At 48.8% G+C, this 20,318-nt stretch overlaps 1 protein-coding gene across 7 annotated transcripts in view; it reads right to left on the bottom strand.

Annotated features, from left to right (window-relative positions):
• cplane1 (ciliogenesis and planar polarity effector 1) overlaps positions 1–20,318 on the bottom strand; it is a 29,649-nt gene that overhangs the window by 1,236 nt on the left and 8,095 nt on the right. For 6 of the 7 annotated variants that reach the window (XM_014130102.3, XM_082955290.1, XM_082955291.1 and 3 more), the window contains 25 exons: positions 17,652–17,816; positions 16,051–16,192; positions 15,854–15,963; positions 15,582–15,734; positions 15,341–15,452; positions 14,765–15,101; positions 13,611–14,592; positions 11,611–11,765; positions 11,285–11,537; positions 11,124–11,182; positions 10,729–10,806; positions 10,356–10,584; positions 8,623–10,269; positions 8,274–8,484; positions 7,941–8,176; positions 7,709–7,811; positions 7,111–7,305; positions 6,493–6,552; positions 6,139–6,172; positions 5,855–5,986; positions 5,244–5,424; positions 5,104–5,159; positions 3,562–3,753; positions 3,274–3,440; positions 2,995–3,093 (listed from right to left, as the gene is read on the bottom strand). In XM_014130102.3, coding sequence (XP_013985577.3) covers positions 2,995–3,093; positions 3,274–3,440; positions 3,562–3,753; positions 5,104–5,159; positions 5,244–5,424; positions 5,855–5,986; positions 6,139–6,172; positions 6,493–6,552; positions 7,111–7,305; positions 7,709–7,811; positions 7,941–8,176; positions 8,274–8,484; positions 8,623–10,269; positions 10,356–10,584; positions 10,729–10,806; positions 11,124–11,182; positions 11,285–11,537; positions 11,611–11,765; positions 13,611–14,592; positions 14,765–15,101; positions 15,341–15,452; positions 15,582–15,734; positions 15,854–15,963; positions 16,051–16,192; positions 17,652–17,816 — 6,088 coding nt within the window. The remainder of the gene's footprint in view (positions 1–2,994; positions 3,094–3,273; positions 3,441–3,561; positions 3,754–5,103; positions 5,160–5,243; positions 5,425–5,854; positions 5,987–6,138; positions 6,173–6,492; positions 6,553–7,110; positions 7,306–7,708; positions 7,812–7,940; positions 8,177–8,273; positions 8,485–8,622; positions 10,270–10,355; positions 10,585–10,728; positions 10,807–11,123; positions 11,183–11,284; positions 11,538–11,610; positions 11,766–13,610; positions 14,593–14,764; positions 15,102–15,340; positions 15,453–15,581; positions 15,735–15,853; positions 15,964–16,050; positions 16,193–17,651; positions 17,817–20,318) is intronic. The other variant, XM_082955292.1, reaches the window with a different exon arrangement.

A 20,318-nucleotide genomic window follows, 5' to 3' on the forward strand; every position in this document is an offset into this window, starting at 1 on the left:
ACCTTTTTGATGGTGACACTTTGATAATATCAAATCAAACTTTATTTGCCACATGCGCTGAATACAACAAGTGTAAACTTTACAGTGAAATGCTTACTTACAAGCCCTTAACCAACAGTGCAGTTCAAGAAGAATAAAATATTTACCAAGTAGGTTAAAATAAGGCTAGTTGAGGTAATCTGTACATGTAGGTGGGGGCAAAGTGACTATGCATAGATAAACAAACAGCGAGTAGCAGCAGTGTACAAGAAAGGAGGGGGAGTCAATGTAAATTGTCCGGTTGCGATTTTTATGAATTGTTCAGCAGTCTAATTGCTTGGGGGTAGAAGCTGTTGAGGAGCCTTTCGGTCCTAGACTTGACGCTCCGGTACCGCTTGCCGTGCGGTAGCAGAGAAAACAGCTGTTTAAAGGGCAAATCCACAGATGAAACAATAACAAAACGGTCACCTCTGTTTTGGTAAAAAGCTGAGGGATGGGCCTGGAGAAATGTAACCACTCTCAGATTAATAGACAGAGCTATGGATACAAGGACTGACCATCCATGACATCAAAATTATTGTTTTAACCATGTTATGAGGCTATACAAACATTGGAAAAACACAAGCTTATATTGTGGGTCCTCATGGAGTGTGACAGTTGAACTAAGCTCATGAGGCATTTATAAGTTATATTCTTCAAAAATCAATGGATATACAGTACCAGTCAAAATGTGGGACACACCTGCTCTTTCCAGGGTTATTTTTACTATTTTCTACATTGTAGAATAATAGTGAAGACATGAAAACGATGAAATAACACATGTGGAATCATGTAGTTAACAAACAAAAAAGTGTTAAATAACGTAGATAATAACAAAGTAGCCACCCCTTGCCTTGATGACAGCTTCGCACACTCTTGGCATTCTCTCAACCAGCTTCATGAGGTAGTCACCGGAATGCATTTCAATTAACAGGTGTGCCATGTTAAGTTAATTTGTGGAATTTCTTTCCTTCTTAATGCGTTTGAGGCAATCAGTTGTGTTGTGACAAAGTAGGGGGGGTATACAGAAGATAGCCCCATTTGGTAAAAGACCAAGTGCATATTATGGCAAGAACAGCTCAAATAAGCAAAGAGAAATGACAGTCCATCATTACTTCAAGACATGAAGGTTAGTCAATGAGGAACATTTCAAGGAATTTGAAAGTTTCTTCAAGTGCAGTCGCAAAAACCATTAAGCGTTATGATGAAACTGGCTCTCATGAGGACCACCACAGGAAAGGAAGACGCAGAGTTACCTCTGCTACAGAGATTAAGTTCATTAGAGTTACCAGCCTCAGAAATTGCAGCCCAAATAAATGCTTCAGAGTTCAAGTAACAGACACATCTCAACATCAACTGTTCTGAGGAGACTTGCTGCAAAGAAACCACTAAAGGACTTGCTTGGGCCAAGAAACACAAGCAATGGACATTAGACCGGTGGAAATCTGTCCTTTGGTCTGATGAGTCCAAATTTAAGATTTTTGGTTCCAACCACCTTGTCTTTGTGAGATGCAGAGTAATTGAATGGATGATCTCTGCATGTGTGGTTCCCACCGTGAAGCATGGAGGAGGTGGTGTGATGGTGCTTTGCCGGTGACACTGTGATTTATTTGTAATTCAAGGCACACTTAACCAGCATGACTACCACAGCATTCTGCAGCGATACGCCATCCCATCTGGTTTGCACTTGGGACTCTCTCAGGGCTATTTGACCAAGAAGGAGAGTGATGGAGTGCTGCATCAGATGACCTGGCCTCCGCAATCACCCGACCTCAACCCAATTAAGATGTTTGGGATGAGTTGGACAGCAGAGTGAAGGAAAAGGAGCCAACAAGTGCTCAGCATATGTGGGAACTCCTTCAAGACTGTTGGAAAAGCATTCCAGGTGAAGTTGGTTGAGAGAATGCCAAGAGTGTGCAAAGCTGTCATCAAGGCAAAGGGTGGCTTTGAATAATTACTTTGAATAATCTCATATATAAAAAAACACTATTTGTTTCACTACATGATTCCACATGTGTATTTTATGTTTTGATGTCTTCGCTATTATTCTAAAATGTAGAAAATAGTGAAAATAATGAATATCCCTTGAATGAGTAGGTGTGTCCAAACTTTTGACTGGTACTGACAATGTATGCATGTATTACATTTAGAAATCCAAAAATGGATCTAGCAACTACAGATTGCCTCTTTAAGTCTATACTAAAGTGTGCGAGTTTGAGCATGTGTCTATTAGGTCTATGGATTTATTTACATTTTTTATCAGCATGAATTAGATTGAACACCCCACTTTTATTCCATTGGCTGGGATCCGCACTATGCAGCTGTGGCAAGAGCACATTTTTCACTGGCTGTCCACTGGTTTCAAAAACAATGATTGATAGACAGCTTCAACTTCTTGAATTCAACCATTATTGGGTTCAAATACACATTTATATTTGTGAACAGCCATCCACCACAACCACAATCCGTAAGGAGCAGATAGCTAAATGAAAGAGCAGCAGTGTGATTCACATCAATGCGCAATGAAGATATCAATAATAAGTGATATCCGTTTCGTCGTAGACCACAAAGCGTTTATACAAGTTGGATAATCTTTGGATGCCGACAGCAGTTGCACCATTGGAAGACATAGCTTGGACTGTAGTGTATATATGGCTATTCCTGCGATCCATCAAACACATTTGGTGTGTCATCATAGTGGTCTCTGACTTGTGGTCAGACTCGCTCAGGTGGAACAAACTTAAACTTTCACTTTTTTCAATGCTGATTTGAATGTTATTGAGTAAACAGAGAAATGTTAATGATTTATTTTCTCTCTCAAACATTTCTGAATTTAAAAGTAATCATCTAGTTTTTCAATATTACAATACTTTGGCTGGTAACAGATTACAGTTACCGGGTTTTTGTAATCCGTTACTCCCCAACCCTGCCTAAACATGGCTACTAAGATTACTCAACAGCTTGGCAGTGTCTCACCTTGCTGGCTGGTTGTCTTAGGCCCAGTCCTGCCCCTCAGGTCTGTGATCATACCCCGCCGGGTCACCTGAGAGAGACGGTCCCCTGGCAGAAAACTCACTAACAACCAGGAAACAGACACACTGGTCAGTCACTGCATTCTGGACAACATTCTACATGCTATGGATCCCAGGTCATCATAATATATTATATTAATACATTTTGCTTACCGTAAGCCCCTAGATTTTTTTAGAACACCGAAATCAAAAGAGATTGTTAGTGGATGGTGGAAGCCCTAACCTGGTCTGTGCAGTCCCAATCTGGCAGTCAGTGTCTCCTGCCCCCCTGACGACGCAGGCCGTCTTTCTGAACGTGGTGTCACCCCTGGAGAGGAGAGGGAGCGGGCTCTCCCAGTCTGGGGTTTGGTGCTGGTCCTCCTCCTCCCCCCAACAGACAGACTACGACCTCTGGGACGTCACAGAACGACAAGAATCATCCTCCATTCCTCTCATTACAGTTTTAGACACATTCGTTGAAATCGAATTGTTCTTAAAAACCACCCAGATGTGAATGCCCTACGAGGTGTACCTGGGGCTGTTGCGGGCGCTGCCGACAGTCTGAGATGTAAGGGGTCGTGTGGAAGAGGGTCGTGGGGAGGTGGAGGGTAGGTTCAGAGTACGGTTGGCGTTAGTGGGCAGGGTCAGTGGGGTGGTGAGGAGGTCTGTGATCAGACTACAGGCATCGCGGGCACGCTGATTGTGGTGCTCCAGCAGTACCGTCCTAACAGTCCAAACACACAACATATCAACACACATACACGCTTCTAATACTTGGAACACTTGCATGTACACTACCGTTCAAAAGTATGGGGTCACATAGAAATTCCCTTGTTTTTGAAAGAAAAGCACATTTCTTTGTCCATTAAAATAACATCAAATTGATCAGAAATACAGTGTAGACATTGTTAATGTTGTAAACGGCTATTGTAGCTGGACACGGCTGATTTTTAATCGAATATAGGCGTACAGAGGCCTATTATCAGCAACCATCACTCCTGTGTTCCAATGGCACGTTGTGTTAGCTAATCCAAGTTTATCATTTTAAAAGGCTAATTGATCATTAGAAAACCCTTTTGCAATTATGTTAGCACAGCTGAAAACGGTTGTCCTGATTAAAGAAGCAATAAAACTGGCCTTCTTTAGACTAGTTGAGTATCTGGAGCATCAGCATTTGTGGGTTCGTTTACAGGCTCAAAATGGCCAGAAACAAAGACCTTTCTTCTGAAACTCTTAAGTCTATTCTTGTTCTGAAGAATGAAGGCTATTCCATGCGAGAAATTGCCAAGAAACTGAAGATCTCGTTACAACACTTCACAGAACAGCTCAAACTGGCTAACCAGAATAGAAAGAGGAGTGGGAGGCCCCTTTGCACAACTGAGCAAGAGGACAAGTACATTAGTGTCTAGTTTGAGAAACAGACGCCTCTCAAGTCGTCAACTGGCAGCTTCATTAAATAGTACCCGCAAAACATCAGTCTCAACGTCAACAGTGAAGAGGCGACTCCAGGATGCTGGCCTTCTAGGCAGAGTTCCTCTGTCCAGTGTCTGTGTTCTTTTGCTCATCTTAATCTTCTACTTTTATTGGCCAGCATCCCGGAGTCGCCTCTTCACTGTTGACGTTGAGACGGGTACCATTTAATGAAGCTGCCATTTGAGGACTTGAGGCATCTGCTCCAGATACTCAACTAGTCTAAAGAAGGCCAGTTTTATTGCTTCTTTAATTAGAACAGTTTTCAGCTGTGCTAACATTATTGCAAAAGGGTTTTCTAATGATCAATTAGCTTTTCAAATGATAAACTTGTATTAGCTAACACAACGTACCATTGGAACACAGGAGTGATGGTTGCTAATAATGGGCCTCTGTACACCTATGTTGATATTCCATAAAAAACAAATCTGCCGTTTCCAGCTACAATAGTCATTTACAACATTAACAATCTGATCAATTTGATGTTAATTTTAAAAATGGACCAAAAAAAGTGCTTTTCTTTCAAAAACAAGGACATTTCTAAGTGACCCCAAACTTTTGAATGGTAGTGTATCCATCTGTATGTCTGTATCTGTGTTCATACTTGTCTTTCTCTTCCTTGATTTTCTTATTGATGTTTATATCTTTGGATGTTGGTTTCTGTGAAGAGAAATGGTGTCTGAATGAAGGCACTGAAAAACGAATCAGAACACAGAATGTAAATGCGAGTCAGAAGCCTCTCACCAGTGTGGCAGGGGCCGAGAAGGGTTTGTGTTCCCTCTCCCTCTTCTCCTCCCTCTGTCTGCGGTACTCGACCAGTTTCTCCCTCTGTTTCCTTCTCATCCAAACCCTCAGCTCTCGCCTCTCCTCCTCTGCTCGCATGCCCCTCTGTCCCGCCCTGTCGCTCTGTTGCTGGTCCAGCCTGCTGTCAATCACAAACACATCACTGCTGAGAGCCAGTCAAAAGTGTTCGAGATTGTCACAATCAAATCAAAGTTTATTCGTCACGTGCGCCGAATACAACAGGTGTAGACCTTACAGGGAAATGCTTACTTACAGGCTCTAACCAATAGTGCAAAAAAGGTATTAGGTGAACAATAGGTAAGTAAAGAAATAAAAAACAACAGTAAAAAGACAGTGAAAAATAACAGTAGCGAGGCTATATACAGACACCGGTTAGTCGGGCTGATTGAGGTAGCACGTACATGTAGATATGGTTAAAGTGACTATGCATATATGATGAACAGAGAGTAGCAGTAGCGTAAAAGAAGGGTTGGGGGCACACAATGAAAATAGTCCAGGTAGCCATTCAGAAGAGGAGTAGGTTTAGAACTGTTCACTGTGCAGGTTCCTACCCGTTGAGACGGGCAGCTTGGGTGTGCGACAAACCCAGGGCCGTGGGGGAGATCCCTCCCTCCCTCACCAACTCCGCCAAGATGTCTGCCACATCACTCAGCCCACTGAGACCCAGAGTCTCCTCTGCCCATCTGAGGAAGACAGGAACGGCAGGAGGAGAATAATATGCGACAGTTCAAACCCCAATCACATCTAAGGAAAAATGCTCACACAGAGGGTAACCAACAGTGCTCATTTAACATGTTCCGAAATAGATTACCGGTATCAGTTTTCAAATACTTACTTTCCAGGTGCTCCATACATAGTGTCTGTCAAATCTGCAAGAGGAACACAATCAACATACAGCTTACTAAATAGGATGATACAGATCTGAATGCTGCTGTAAGGGGTTGAGTTGTGCAGCCGTCCAATGTCACTTCCAAGTATGTCGACCTGAAACACAAACTAGCACAAACCAGAGACATGCAAGTACCAGGTGTACCATTACAAGGTGAGCTTGCCTGTATGTGGGATGTAGCAGGTGTCCACTCGCAGTCTCTATCGGTTTCAGCACTGAGTGTGTATGCAGAGTTAGGTAACAGCACTGAGTCCCAGCCAGGTGTGTGTGACAGTGTGTGTTGAGACGGCTGGCTCTTACCTTGACCCATGTCCCACACACGCTGCTCTGGTTCTGGTCTGACGGGAGACAACCACAGGCCTGCAACCACAGACAAGACAGAGATGCCATTCAACAACAGACAGAGATGCCATTCAACAACAGACAGAGATGCCATTCAACAACAGACAGAGATGCCATTCAACAACAGACAGAGATGCCATTCAACAACAGACAGAGATGCCATTCTACCCAGACTGATCCCCCAGTTGATATACTATAGACCTCAGGTCAGGCAGCCTGGTTAGAGGCACAAAGCAGGGATGTGTGGTGCTCGGGTAGACAGACACTAAAGATACAGCTGTGGTGAGCCAGTAACAGGAGTATTAGATGGTAGCCTGGTAACTGGAAACGGCACAACAGACCACTACCACCTGCCGAACCATTAGGGACTCATAAGAACTACAATCACACTAACGCCATCGTGGCTCACCATTATCTACTAGGGAGATATTTCCATTGGATCCAATGGCCAATAATGTATCAACAATGCCATGACAAGGTAAGCTAATGGCGATCTGTTGACACATGTTAAGAATTGTTTTACTAGCACAACTATATTCCCACAGTTGGAATGCTTGCTGGAGAGTGCTGCTATACCTGTTGGTGTGGGCTGGTGCAGGGTCGAGGTGCTCTGGATGGCAGGAGCGTGAGGAGAAAGAGAGATGGGCTGTGTCACACTCCAAGGAGCAGAGCTGTCTACAACACTATCAGGTCCTTCCTCCTGCTCCTCCTCTTCCTGTCGAAGACCCGCTAGCTCAGGGTCATGGTGCACGGACAGACGTGATCTCCACCCTGCTCAAATGGAGAGGAGACACACACATACAGAGTCAGGGGGGGTATGGCAGAACTGTTGTTGTCAAGCGTTTTAAGCCTGGCGCACGCTTCCACGTCGTAACAGTTAGCGCATATATTATGGCAACGTTTGGTTAAGTTTTTGGAGTATGGCAGTTTTTTTGGGGGGGGCTGTTTGAGCACACAAGTCGAAGTTCAGTAGCTGAAGTCCACGCCCCTTCTTCTGTGACTGGTCAAAAGTACTACTCCGAGTAGGAGTGGGAACTATGGACGGGGAGACAACTAGTTTCCATGCACATTTTTGAAAGGAGTATGCGAGCAGAGGCGTCCGTGTCGCCTAGCCCGAATTCTGCTAGGAGCAAACCTAACCTCTGTATGCAGACGCTTTAACTGTGGAGCTGACCTTCTGGTGAGACGGCCAGAGTGACTGTCTTGTTCACTGGTGTTCTTCCCTCCACCCTTTCAGGAGCCATGGCAGGACCCAGAGTCTCAATGGTGCTCACCAGCTAAGAGAGGGAATACTTCATATTACAGATACGGACTATCAGCAGACTCACCGACTTGCCAATCATCAGGCCGACAAGTGGACACAGGCAGGATGAGGTGTAGATATGTAAATCCCAAAGCTACGTTACCAGTCTGGTATTGGCAAACTCTCTCTCCATGTGATCTGCAATGTTCTGCAAGGCAGCTAGCTGGGCGTCCATCTCAGACAGACGGGCAGACACCTGGATCACTGGGGCCCTGGATGGAGCTCCGCGATGGGTCTCCAGGGCTCGGCCTGGGGCTCTCCTCTCCTGCAGCAGACTGCGAGTCACTGGGTCTCCACTGGGCTCAGGGTGGGCAGGTGGAGGGGACGCTACAGAGAAACCTGGAGGAGACACAGGACATATTACAGACAGAGACAATATACGGAGTACAACTCTGTTGTTTTAGCAGAGGGAATCGATTATATTGACTCAGACCACCTGGCTGAGCTTGGGGTTGGTCGTCCTCTGTGCTGGTGTCTGCAGTGACTTCCGAAGGGGCTGAGTTGGTGACGGAGGCTGCCAGCAGCTGGAGCTGTGCTGAGGTGGGGGGAGAGGGGTTGACATCATGATCCCGCACCGCAGGGCACGATGGCAACTCCTGTAGCAGAGCCCCATCCTCCAGATCTATCACATTTATGAACTGACGACCCTGTGCATCCGGAGAAGCAGGGAGAGAGAGATATAAGACCATTAAGTAGAATTTCATGAAATGCCTGAAACAGTATATATGATCTGTACCGGTGTACTGAACGGTCCACTCGATTTTGTCATTAAATAGTCCTCTCACCGTGTTTCTCTCTGGTCGTTTCTCCCCCGATGTCTCTGTGTCGTGGACAGGAGGGTCTCTAGGGAACTGCAGATTCAGGAACAATTCAGGAGGGAGAGCAGCAGGTCCAGAAGCAGTAGAAGTGTCAGTAGGTCCAGAAGCAGTAGAAGTGACATTAGGTTGGGCAGAAATGCCTGTATCCGAGTGAGGAGAAGCTGGGTCTGTGTTGGTGCAAGCATCGTGACTCTCAGGAGGCCTCTTGTGTGTAGAGGCAAAAGCATGGAGCTCAGCTGCAGTAGACAGTGCCCTGTCCACCAATCCCTGACCAGTCAGCACGGAGTCAAAGGTCCCAAGAGGAAAGACATAGCCCTCCCCAAGAACAGGCTCTGCAGGCTCGTCCTCATTGCATTCTCGCGGGAGTATGATGGAGTCCTCTGGTCTAAATGTGACCTCTGCTTTCTCTCCCTCTCTCCTCAACCTCTCCACTCGTCTCTTCTGCCTCCTGCTGGAGTTGGTGCTGGTGGAGGGTGTTGCTGGGGTAGGGTTCTGTGCCTGTGGGTCCACTCTGAGGAGTTGGAGTCTGGCCTCTGCCCCCCTCTGTCTCCCTGCAGCCCAGCCCATCAGCTCCCCCAGAGGGATGAGACGTGGCACGCGAGCCGGAGGGGTGGCTTCGGGCAGCATCATCCTAGGAGGGTCTGGGTCTCTCTGGAGTAACTGTAGTCTGGGATTGTGGTCCGTGGCTGCTGGGGTGACAGTCAGGGGTCTGGAGGAGTGTGGGAGGGGTATGAGGGCGAAGGTCGTAGGGGGGCGTGGATCAGGGTGGAAGCGGAGGAGGGGGAGGCCGTGGACAGGGGGAGGTCTGTGGGATGGGAGGGTAGGAGGGAGGTGAGGGGGCTCAGCCCCTCTGGACCTCTCCACCCTGGTCTCTGGATTCTGGAGCGGGGGCAGTGTGTTCCTGGGGGCCTGGTTGGAGGGATAGTGGGCATACTGTGTCAGATGGAGGTGTGATGGTGGTGCGGTGGACTCTCTCTCTGCCTCCCTCGTTCTCTCCTCTGCCCTCCTCAGAGCGGCTGGGTCATACTGGCTGGGGTTCAGGTGGGGGGGCACAGTAGTGCTGGGTCTCCTCTCAGACGGGGGTCCCCAGGCCTCACGTACAGGGGCCGTGTTACCATGCCGCTGGAGGGACAGCAGGGGAGGGTGCAGCTGAAGGAGCTTCAGTCCTGAGCTGTAGGGAGCAGGAACCTGTGAGCTACCACCAGAGGGCAGTAGCAGAGGGGCACTGCAGGTGGGGTCCACAGTGGTCTGAAGCCCATGAGAGGATGAGATCAACGTCCTGGTCTCCCCCTGGATATCTCTCAAGGGCTCAGGGTGGATGGCCAATGGCTGCATTTCGTGGATGGGGGGTTGGTCTGTGGGTCTGTCTCCCCCAGACGGGGGCTCCGAGGCTAGAGGAGCCTGAACCGTACTCTGGGGAAAACCAGCCTGGGTCTGGGGCATAGGGGACATGTTGTTCTGGGAGGGGGTCAGATTCAGGTGAGGGAGGAGAGTGTTAGGGTGGGACAGGGGCACATTGGACTGGGCCGGGAGTGTGTTGTTCTGTGAGACTGGGAGGTTGACAAACGACGCTCCGACCACCTGCATCAGACTCATGAAGTTGATCTGCTGCAACTGAAGAGAGAAACACGAAGCAATCATGAAATAGTCCGTGGCTACATACATACATTTATGTATTTTCCTCTCATATTTATATCCACCTGGACCAGTCTGAATAGCTCATCCTGCAAGAGCTGTCTGACAGGGTCTGCCTGGGCAGGCAGGGTCTGGATGGGAGCAGAGGCAGGGGTTGTATTGGTGCTCCCCTGGGGCAGTCCGCCGTTAGGGGCAGAGTCTACTGCCTGAGCCCCAGCCTGAGGCCCTGCCCCGGGAAGGGGTTGGAAGCTGGCATGGGGAGGGACACCTGATCCTGAACCCTCACACGGAGTTCTGAGGAGGAGAAAACAGACCAAGTAAATGTCACAAATGCAGATTTGAAGGGAAGTGAACCAAAGTACCTCTGTAATATTATTATATGGAACTAAAGGAATACAAAGCAATATACACTGTGTGTTTTTGTTTGGGCTCACTTACATATTTCTTGTCACTTCTTCAGTAATATCTGATGGTCTTCTCAGGGAGCCATGAGACAGCAGATTCTCTGCCTCCTCTCTAGTACACACAAACATTCATGTAAACATAAACAATATGTGAAATAACTTTTCCAAAGAGACATAAAACAAGCCCTCTAGTAACTGGCTGCTTTGGTTACAATCCACAGTGTCGGTCACATAGAAATAGAATGAATAGAATCCATTTCTATGGTCTGTCATACCAAACTGTAGCTTCTGTTTACTATCGCCACGGTAACAGTAGCCTACCAACTCACCTTGGCCAAGCAGCCACGGTTGCCTTTGGCTCTGGTGTCAAATAGTAAATGAGAAGAAGAAAAAAAACTTTTCCCTGTGTTTCCCACACCCAGAACTCACAGAGAGCTGACAATGTCCTCTTCCCTCTCTGAGCACCGTAGATCTGCCAGCGTTAAGGCCTGAGGAGAAGAAAGGATAGACAAACTTAGTGACCAGGTGCCAACCAAACACTTCATCTAGCAACATAGAGGAACGCTCATGGTGTGATTGGCAGTGCCCACCTGGCCTGGTGGGCTCAGTGTTGGACGGAGGCTCTTGATGTGGACAGAGATGTTGGGGATGGCAAGAGAGGCTGATGACCTCAAGGCCTCGTCAGCATTGCTGTCCTCTCCTTCTTTTTCAGCAGAAAGGTCAAGCTTGTTGTCTGGGAAGTCTGCCACCCCACTCTCGGGGTTTAAGTTCACTCCCACAGGGTCAGAAAGCTGTGAGGTCTCTTGGGATGTCACTCGTTCCACCCCCTCAGTCTGTGACCCACTGTAGAACAGAAATATATTAAGATCCTCTCTGAGCCATAAGAAAATGATAAAACACTCATACACACACTCACTCGGACAGTTGGCAGTGTTGGGGGTCCTGGTCTGGCAGAGTAATGGGTGTGCCAGCTGATGCAGGGTAACCTGTATACACACTGCTCTCCCTCTCCAGCTTCCAGCCCACCTCAGGCTGCAACACTGGAGCCACTGTCCACTGCCTCTCTGGAACCTGGGAGTGGAGGGGAGAAAGGAGAGCGAGTGTTTACGGGCATATTCAATCTCTCCCTATCCCAGTCTGCTGTCCCCACATGCTTCAAGATGGCCAGCATTGTTCCTGTACCCAAGAAGGCAAAGGTAACTGAACTTAATGACTATCGGGCCAGAAACACTCACTTCTGTCATCATGAAGTGCTTTGAGAGACTAGTCAAGGATCATATCACCTCTACCTTACCTGCCACCCTAGACCCACTTCAATTTGCTTACTGCCCCAATAGATCCACAGACGATGCAATCTCCATCACTCTGCCCTATCCCATCTGGACCAGAGGAATACCTATGTAAGAATGCTGTTCATTGACTATAGATCAACACCATAGAAACCTCCAAGCTCATCATTAAGCTTGAGGCCCTTGGTCTGAACCCCGCCTTGTGCAACTGGGTCCTGGACTTCTTGACGGGCCACCCCCAGGTGGTGAAGGTAGGAAACATCCCCTCCACTCCGCTGATCCTCAACACTGGGGCCCCACAAGGTTGCGTGCTCAGCCCACTCCTGTACTCCCTGTTCACCCATGACTGCGTGGCCAAGCACACCTTCAACTCAATCATTAAGTTTGCTGATGACACAACAGTAGTAGGCTTGATTACCAACGATGACGAGAAAGCATACAGGGAGGAGGTGAGGGAGTGTAGTGCCTGGAAAATAACCTCTCACTCAACGTCAACAAAACAAAGGCGATGATCGTGGACTTCAGGAAACAGTAGAGTGCACCCTCCTATCTACATCGACGGGACCGCAGTGGAAAACTTCAAGTTCCTTGGCGTACACATCACTGACAAACTGAAATGGACCACCCACACAGACAGTGTGGTGAAGAAGGTGCAACAGAGCCTCTTCAACCTCACGAGGCTAAAGAAATTTGTCTTGTCACCTAAAACCCTCACAAACCTTTACAGATGCACAATTGAAAGCATCCTGTCGGGCTGTATCACCGCCTGGTAGGGCACCTGCACCGCCCGCAACCGCAAGGCTCTCCAGAGGGTGGTGCGTTCTGCCCAATGCATTACCGGGGGCAAACTACCTGCCCTCCAGGACACCTACAGAACCCGATGTCACAGGAAGACCAAAAAGATAATCAAGGAAAACAACCACCTGAGCCACTGCCTGTTCACCCCGCTATCATCCAGAAGGCGAGGTCAGTACAGGTGCATCAAAACTGGGACCGAGAGACTGAAAAACAGCTTCTATCTCAAGGCCATCAGACTGTTAAACAGCCATCACTAGCACATTAGAGGCTGCTGCCTATATACTTAGACTTGAAATCACTGGCCACTTTAATAAATGGAACACTAGTCACTTTAGTAATGTTTACATATGTGGCATTACTCATCTCATATGTATATACTGTATGTATATACGATTCTACGTATCTTAGTCACTTAATAATGTTTATATATCTTGCACTACTCATCTCATATGTATATAGTGTATTCAATACTATTCTACTGTATCTTAGTACGTTCCGCTCTGACATTGCTCGTCCATATGTATATAGTCTTAATTCATTCCTACTTACATTTGTGTGTATATGTTGTGTACTTTATTAGATATTACTTGTTAGATATTACTCCACTGTCGGAGCTAGAAGCACAAGCATTTCGCTACACCCGCAATAACATCTGCTAATCACGTGAATGTGACCAATAACATTTGATTTGAGATAATGAGAAGAAAGGAAACCTGTCAGAGAATTCTGGTCTATGCCAAGTCTGGTGGTTCTCATCACTCATGGCACACAGCCCACGCACATCTCTATATCTGGTTAATAAACAGTTCATAGAACACTATCGACTCACCTGTAAGTTTGCGCTGTAGTGGTCCATGCCTAGCAGGGCGGCGGTGTACCTGTGCTCCAACATGCTGAGGGCCGTGAGCACCGCAGGAGCCGAGGCTTTGACCCGAATAACCACCCCACCTCCCTCTCCTCCGCCCGCCTCCCTCTCCTTCATCCGGCTGGGTTGTCCCAGCAACACCCTCTTATCAGCCCAGCGCACCATCCACTCCAGCAGCCTGCCCAGCCCTGGGAACTGGGCCTCCAGCTTGGGCTCCAGCTCCTGCTGCAGTTCTACAGCCTCCACGGAGCTCAGGGGCCCGAACGCCCAGCCCTCTGATGGTTGCTCCCAGGGAACAGAACTCTGACTGGGGCTGGACTTCGAGCCGAGGCGGCTTCTTTGAGGTGTGGGTTCTGGAGCTGGGCTGGCTGGCCTGGCCTGCAGACTGAAGCCAAACAACCCCTGCTGCTTGCCAGTCCTGAGCCCAGGAAGGGACAGGACACTGACAGACATGCTGGGTCTGGGTGTAGGGGGCTCACTGTGGAGAAACGAAGGGGTGGTAACGAGTACTGGTTTGTAGCAGTGTCCTGCTCTGAACACGGGGGCGTCACTGCCCCCCTGCCTCCTGGTCGCTTGGCGCCCATCTCTCTGGCGACGGCGGAGGGTGGTGAGGACATCGAAGGTGAGGGAATGCAGCTCCCTCTCTCTCAGCTGGCTACAGAAGCCCTTCAGCAGGGGAGGGTCACAGCCTGCGTCTGGGTCAGGGCCGTCCTTCTCCAACACGTAGCTGAGGAAGAGCTCCAGGAAACGCAGGTACTCCTCATCCTCCAGCTCAAACTCCCAGGTCCCCACCACGGGCAGGGTCAGAGAGGGGCTGTCCTCCCCCACAGCAGGGTCCTGGGCTGGGCCCGTGCAGCTCTGGTCTTCCTCCTGGATGCTCCCACCCTCAACTACTTGACTTCCAGGCTTGTCTGCTCGGTCCTGCATCCTCAGTCTCTTGCTGATGCTGAAAACAAGAAAGTTCACACCACAAATTCCGCCAAAGAGCAACTTTTGTCCAATCAACTGGCCTGCCGTTGCCACAATGGCCATAAAAGGACAATGTTTAAAAGTAATGATTGATTTCTTAACAAATATTTCTGACAGCTACAAATTTCATCAGGAAAGCCTGAGTCTACCTGTGAGGAGGCCTGCTGTGCAGGTCAGGAGAGAGAGCCACGGAGTTCTCGGCCGTGTCTCCATCGCTGTACACCAGGGGGCGCCCACAGTCCGTCAGGGTGCTGTTACTCAGACTGGCCCCCAGGGAGAATCTCTCTAGCAGGGCTACAGCCCCCTGCCCTCCTCCCCCCCTGTCCTGCTCCTCCTCCCTCTCCCATAGGTAGAGCTCCAGGGGAGCCAGGTGCCTGGCCAGACGCTTCAGGTCCTTCCTCCTCTGTCTGAGCCGCTCCTGCACCAGAATCATCATCACCTCCTCTCCCTCCTCCTCATCCCTCTTCTTACCGTTCTGTCCTGAGGCTAGAAGAGAGAAAGAGAAGGTCAAGGAGAGAATGAAGATTAGTAAGAAACATTAGCATTACCTTACGCCAAGATAGTGGGTTTGATTACCGGGACCACCCGGACGTAAAACGTATGAACGCATGACTAAGTCAGATTTGATTAAAAAAAGTGTCTGCTAAATGACATTATTTTGTAGTCTCTTTACGTTCTGCTGGGCAGAAAGGTGACGAGCGGTGACATTAGTAGATAGTGGTTACCTGGGACAGTGCAGTGCCTCAGTCTCTGCATCAGTGACTTGTACTTCTCTCTCAGAGGGACCCTGACTGACTCCTCCTCCTCTGGGAAGGCCTGCACCAGAGTCTCTGCCACCTGGAAGAAGACAACAGCCTGGGGGTAAGAGACGTGATTCCACTCTACGTTGTACCTCTCCTGTGTGGGACGCGGGAAAAACACAATGAACCGAATAGGAATGCCTGTGAATGAGGTGACCAGGTTTACCAGGGTTACAGGGGGTAGTTCAGAGACCAAGCTGAGGAGGGTGTCCTGGAGGATCTCCTCAGCATTGAGGAATCGGGAGAAGGGAAGGAAACGACAGGCCCAGCGGAGAGCCTCCTCGCAGCCTGCGGTCACCTCGCTGTCATCTGCTTGGACCTACAGGATGAAATACACACATAAACAGGTTGTTAACAGATCATTGATTATAGAGGATCACACACACAGGCTGAAGAAGATACACCAAGCAACACAGGAAAAAGGCCTTTGTGTGGTACCTGGGGATCTCTCCCATGGTTCCTTGCAGCCTGATACTTCCTGCAAGACATTGAGAGCTGGTCTCTGACATTCAGCATCCAACACAGGCCACACAGCTCCCTGAAGCAGACTGGAGGAAAAAGGCTCTGAATTAGGCCACGCTTCAATGGATGAATGTAGTTCAATGGTGTGACAAACAGTAAAAAACGTATCTTACTGATAGTTTGTATGGTGACAGAGTCCATGGTTCCGTCCCCACTGGGTCCCAGTCTGAAGAATCCACTGCGGGTCACAAACTTCATCAGAGCCTCTGGGAAGGCCTTGGTCACACACTGCTGCTGGGAGTACTTCTGACGGATCTAAAGACCGACCAACAAGTTAGTCCCCACAAGACTCAGCATAACTCTCCAAATCATCTCCTTTCACTCAAAAAGATTGTATGAAGGTGACTATCTATTCTATAAAACAGATAGCAGGGGGGTTTGAGGGTGTGGGGACAGAGGGCTGGTGACAGGGGTAGGAACAGGATAGCAGGGGGGGGGGGAGAAGAGGGCTGGAGACAGGGGTAAGAACAGGATAGCAGGGGGGTTAGAGGGCTGGAGACAGAGGGCTGGAGACAGGGGTAAGAACAGGATAGCAGGGGGGGAAGAGGGCTGGAGACAGGGGTAAAAACAGGATAGGAGGGGGGGTTAGAGGGTGCGGGGGAAGACGGCTGGAGACAGGGGTAAGAACAGGATGGGGGGTTAGAGGGTGCGGGGGAAGAGGGCTGGAGACAGGGGTAAGAACAGGATGGGGGGGGTTAGAGGGTGCGGGGGAAGAGGGCTGGAGACAGGGGTAAGAACAGGATGCGGGGGGGTTAGAGGGTGCGGGGGAAGAGGGCTGGAGACAGGGGTAAGAACAGGATGGGGGGGTTAGAGGGTGCGGGGGAAGAGGGCTGGAGACAGGGGTAAGAACAGGATGGGGGGGTTAGAGGGTGCGGGGGAAGACGGCTGGAGACAGGGGTAAGAACAGGATGGGGGGGTTAGAGGGTGTGGGGGAAGAGGGCTGGAGACAGGGGTAAGAACAGGATAGGGGTTAGAGGGTGTGGGGGAAGAGGGCTGGAGACAGGGGTAAGAACAGGATGGGGGTTAGAGGGTGCGGGGGAAGAGGGCTGGAGACAGGGGTAAGAACAGGATGGGGTGTTAGAGGGTGCGGGGGAAGAGGGCTGGAGACAGGGGTAAGAACAGGATGGGGGGTTAGAGGGTGCGGGGGAAGAGGGCTGGAGACAGGGGTAAGAACAGGATGGGGGGGTTAGAGGGTGCGGGGGAAGAGGGCTGGAGACAGGGGTAAGAACAGGATGGGGGGGTTAGAGGGTGTGGGGGAAGAGGGCTGGAGACAGGGGTAAGAACAGGATGGGGGGGTTAGAGGGTGCGGGGGAAGAGGGCTGGAGACAGGGGTAAGAACAGGATGGGGGGTTAGAGGGTGCGGGGGAAGAGGGCTGGAGACAGGGGTAAGAACAGGATGGGGGGGTTAGAGGGTGCGGGGGAAGAGGGCTGGAGACAGGGGTAAGAACAGGATGGGGGTTAGAGGGTGCGGGGGAAGAGGGCTGGAGACAGGGGTAAGAACAGGATGGGGGTTAGAGGGTGCGGGGGAAGAGGGCTGGAGACAGGGGTAAGAACAGGATGGGGGGGGTTAGAGGGTGCGGGGGAAGAGGGCTGGAGACAGGGGTAAGAACAGGATAGGGGGGGGTTAGAGGGTGTGGGGGAAGAGGGCTGGAGACAGGGGTAAGAACAGGATAGGAGGGTTCAGTACCTTGTGTAGGAGAAATGGAGGAAATACCTTGTCTAGGCGATGTCGGGAGCGTCGCAGGTGGCTGATGTACCACTGGGCAGCTGGACGGGAGCAGCGGGCAGACCTCAGGAGCAGCAGCACCCTCTGGAGGACCCCTGACACCCTGTGACGGGACGCCCCCTCCAACAGCTGCCCAAACCCCCCTGACGGGTCCTAAGTAACAATGACAGATAAATCAGACTCTCTCGAGGGACAATCAAGGCGGAACAACATGGTTGTAGAACGGAATTGCAGAATCCGAGGACAAAGTGAGGGAAATGATCTCTGAGTAATTGAAGAGGGACCGCAGGAAGACTGAGGTGGAGCGCGCCCACAGGACTGGAAAACCCACCACCGGCCCAGGTGATAGGCCCAGGCCGATATTGGTCAAGTTCCAGAGGTTCAAAGACAAGGTAGCTGTTCTGCAAAGAGCCAAGAACTTGAGAGGAACATACATCTTCCTCAACGAGGACTATCCTGAAGCTGTGCGCCAGAAGAGGAAAAAAACTGATCCCAGGCATGAAAGCTGCCAGAGTGTGTGAGGACATTGCTTACATCCGCTATGACAGGCTCATTGTCCACCCTCCCTCCCAGAAGCCTGGAGGGGATGAGAGAGCCAAGCCTATGGGTTCATAGCTTCAACCAAGCAGCACACAATATATACACATATATATATTGAAAGAAAAGCATAGGAAGATTGAATTTTGTAAAGTTACAGCGGGAGAGGTGGATTTTTTGTTGTTATCGATCAATAATGACAAACCTCCTGGCATTGACAACTTAGATGGAAAGCTACTGAGGATGGTAGCTGACTATAGCCACTCCTATCTGTCATATTTTTCATCTGAGCCTAGAGTGAAGTCTTTGTCCTCAGGTCTGGAGGGAAACCAAAGTAATTCCGCTACCCAAGAGTGGTAAAGCGACCTTTACTGGTTCTAACAGCAGACCTATAGGCTTGCTGCCAGCTCTTAGCAAACTGTTGGAAAGAATTGTGTTTGACCAAATACAATGCTACTTCTCCGTAAACAAATTAACAACAGACTTTCGGCATACTTATAGAGAAGGGCACTCAACACGTACTGCACTGACACAAATGACTGATTATTGGTTGAAAGAAATTAAGAAGAAGAAGACTGCGGGAGCTGTACTGTTAGATTTCAGTGCAGCCTTTCATATTGACCATAACCTGTTGTTGAAAAAAACTTGTTATGACTTTTCAACCTCTGCCATATCATGGATTCAGAGCTAGCTATCTAATGGAAGTCAAAGGGTTTTATTTAATGGAAGCTCCTCTAATGTCAAACATGTAGTGTGGTGTACCGCAGGGCAGCTCTCTAGGCCCTCTACTATTTTCTATTTTTACCAATAACCTACCACTGGCATTAAACAAAGCATGTGTGTCCATGTATGCTGATGATTCAACCATATACGCATCAGCAACCACAGCAAATAAAGTCACTGAAACCCTTAACAAAGAGTTGCAGTCTGTTTTGGAATGGGCGGCCAGTAATAAACTGGTCCTGAACATCTCTAACACTAAGAGCATTGTATTTGGTACAAATCATTCCCTAAGTTCTAGACCTCAGCTGAATCTGGTAATGAATGGTGTGGCTGTTGAACAAGTTGAGTAGACTAAATTACTTGGCTTTACCTTAGATTGTAAACTGTCATGGTTAAAACATATAGATTCAATGGTTGTAAAGACGGGGAGGGGTCTGGCCGTAATAAAGAAAAGCTCTGCTTTTTTGACACCACACTCCAAAAAGCAAGTTCTGCAGGCTCTAGTTTGGTCTAATCTTGATTATTCTACAGTCGTGTGGCCTAGTGCTGCAAGGACATACCTAGTTAAGCTGCAGCTGGCCCAGAACAGAGCGGCACGTTTTGCTCTTAATTGTAATCAGAGGGCTGATATAAATACTATGCCTGCCAGTCTCTCTTGGCTAAGAGTTGAGGAGAGACTGATTGCATCACTTCTTTTTATAAGAAACATTAATGTGTTAAATCCCAAACTGTTTGCATAGTCAGCTTACACACAGCTCTGACACACACACTTATCCCAGCAGACATGCCACCAGGGATCCATTTACAGACCCCAAATCCAGAACAAATTCAAGAAAGCGTACAGTATTATATAGAGCCCTTATTGCATGGAACTTCCTTACATCTCATATTTGTCAAATAAACAGCAAACCTGGTTTCAAAAAACAGATAAAGCAACACCTCACAGCACAACGCCTCTCCTCTATTTGACCTAGATAGTTTGTGTGTATGAATGTATGTATGTAGTTCTGTCCTTGAGCTGTTCTTGTCTATTGATGTTCTGTATAATGTCATTCTGTATTATGTTTCATGTTTTGTGTGGACTCCAGGAAGAGTAGCTGCTGCTTTTGCAACAGCTAATGGGGATCCTAGTAAAATCCCAAATATATAGATAGAATAACACCTAAAAGGTTCCATTTCTAGATATTTCTATATTTTAAGTTTGGAATAGTGGTGGAACATTGTCTCAGTCCCCCTCCCTTCAAATTGGGTGTGGTTGTACTCCAGGGTTCTCCCCAAAGAATGTAAGAGAGGCGCAGGAAATGGCAGTTACAGGTGTTCAAAAACGCAAACATCTCTGACATCTCTGGGCACCCCCCAAGCCTTACTCAGCAGCACCATCTTGTTACAACATTC

This window comes from Salmo salar, chromosome 01 (assembly GCF_965601325.2).
Source record: "Salmo salar chromosome 01, fSalSal1, whole genome shotgun sequence".
NCBI lineage: Eukaryota > Metazoa > Chordata > Actinopteri > Salmoniformes > Salmonidae > Salmo > Salmo salar.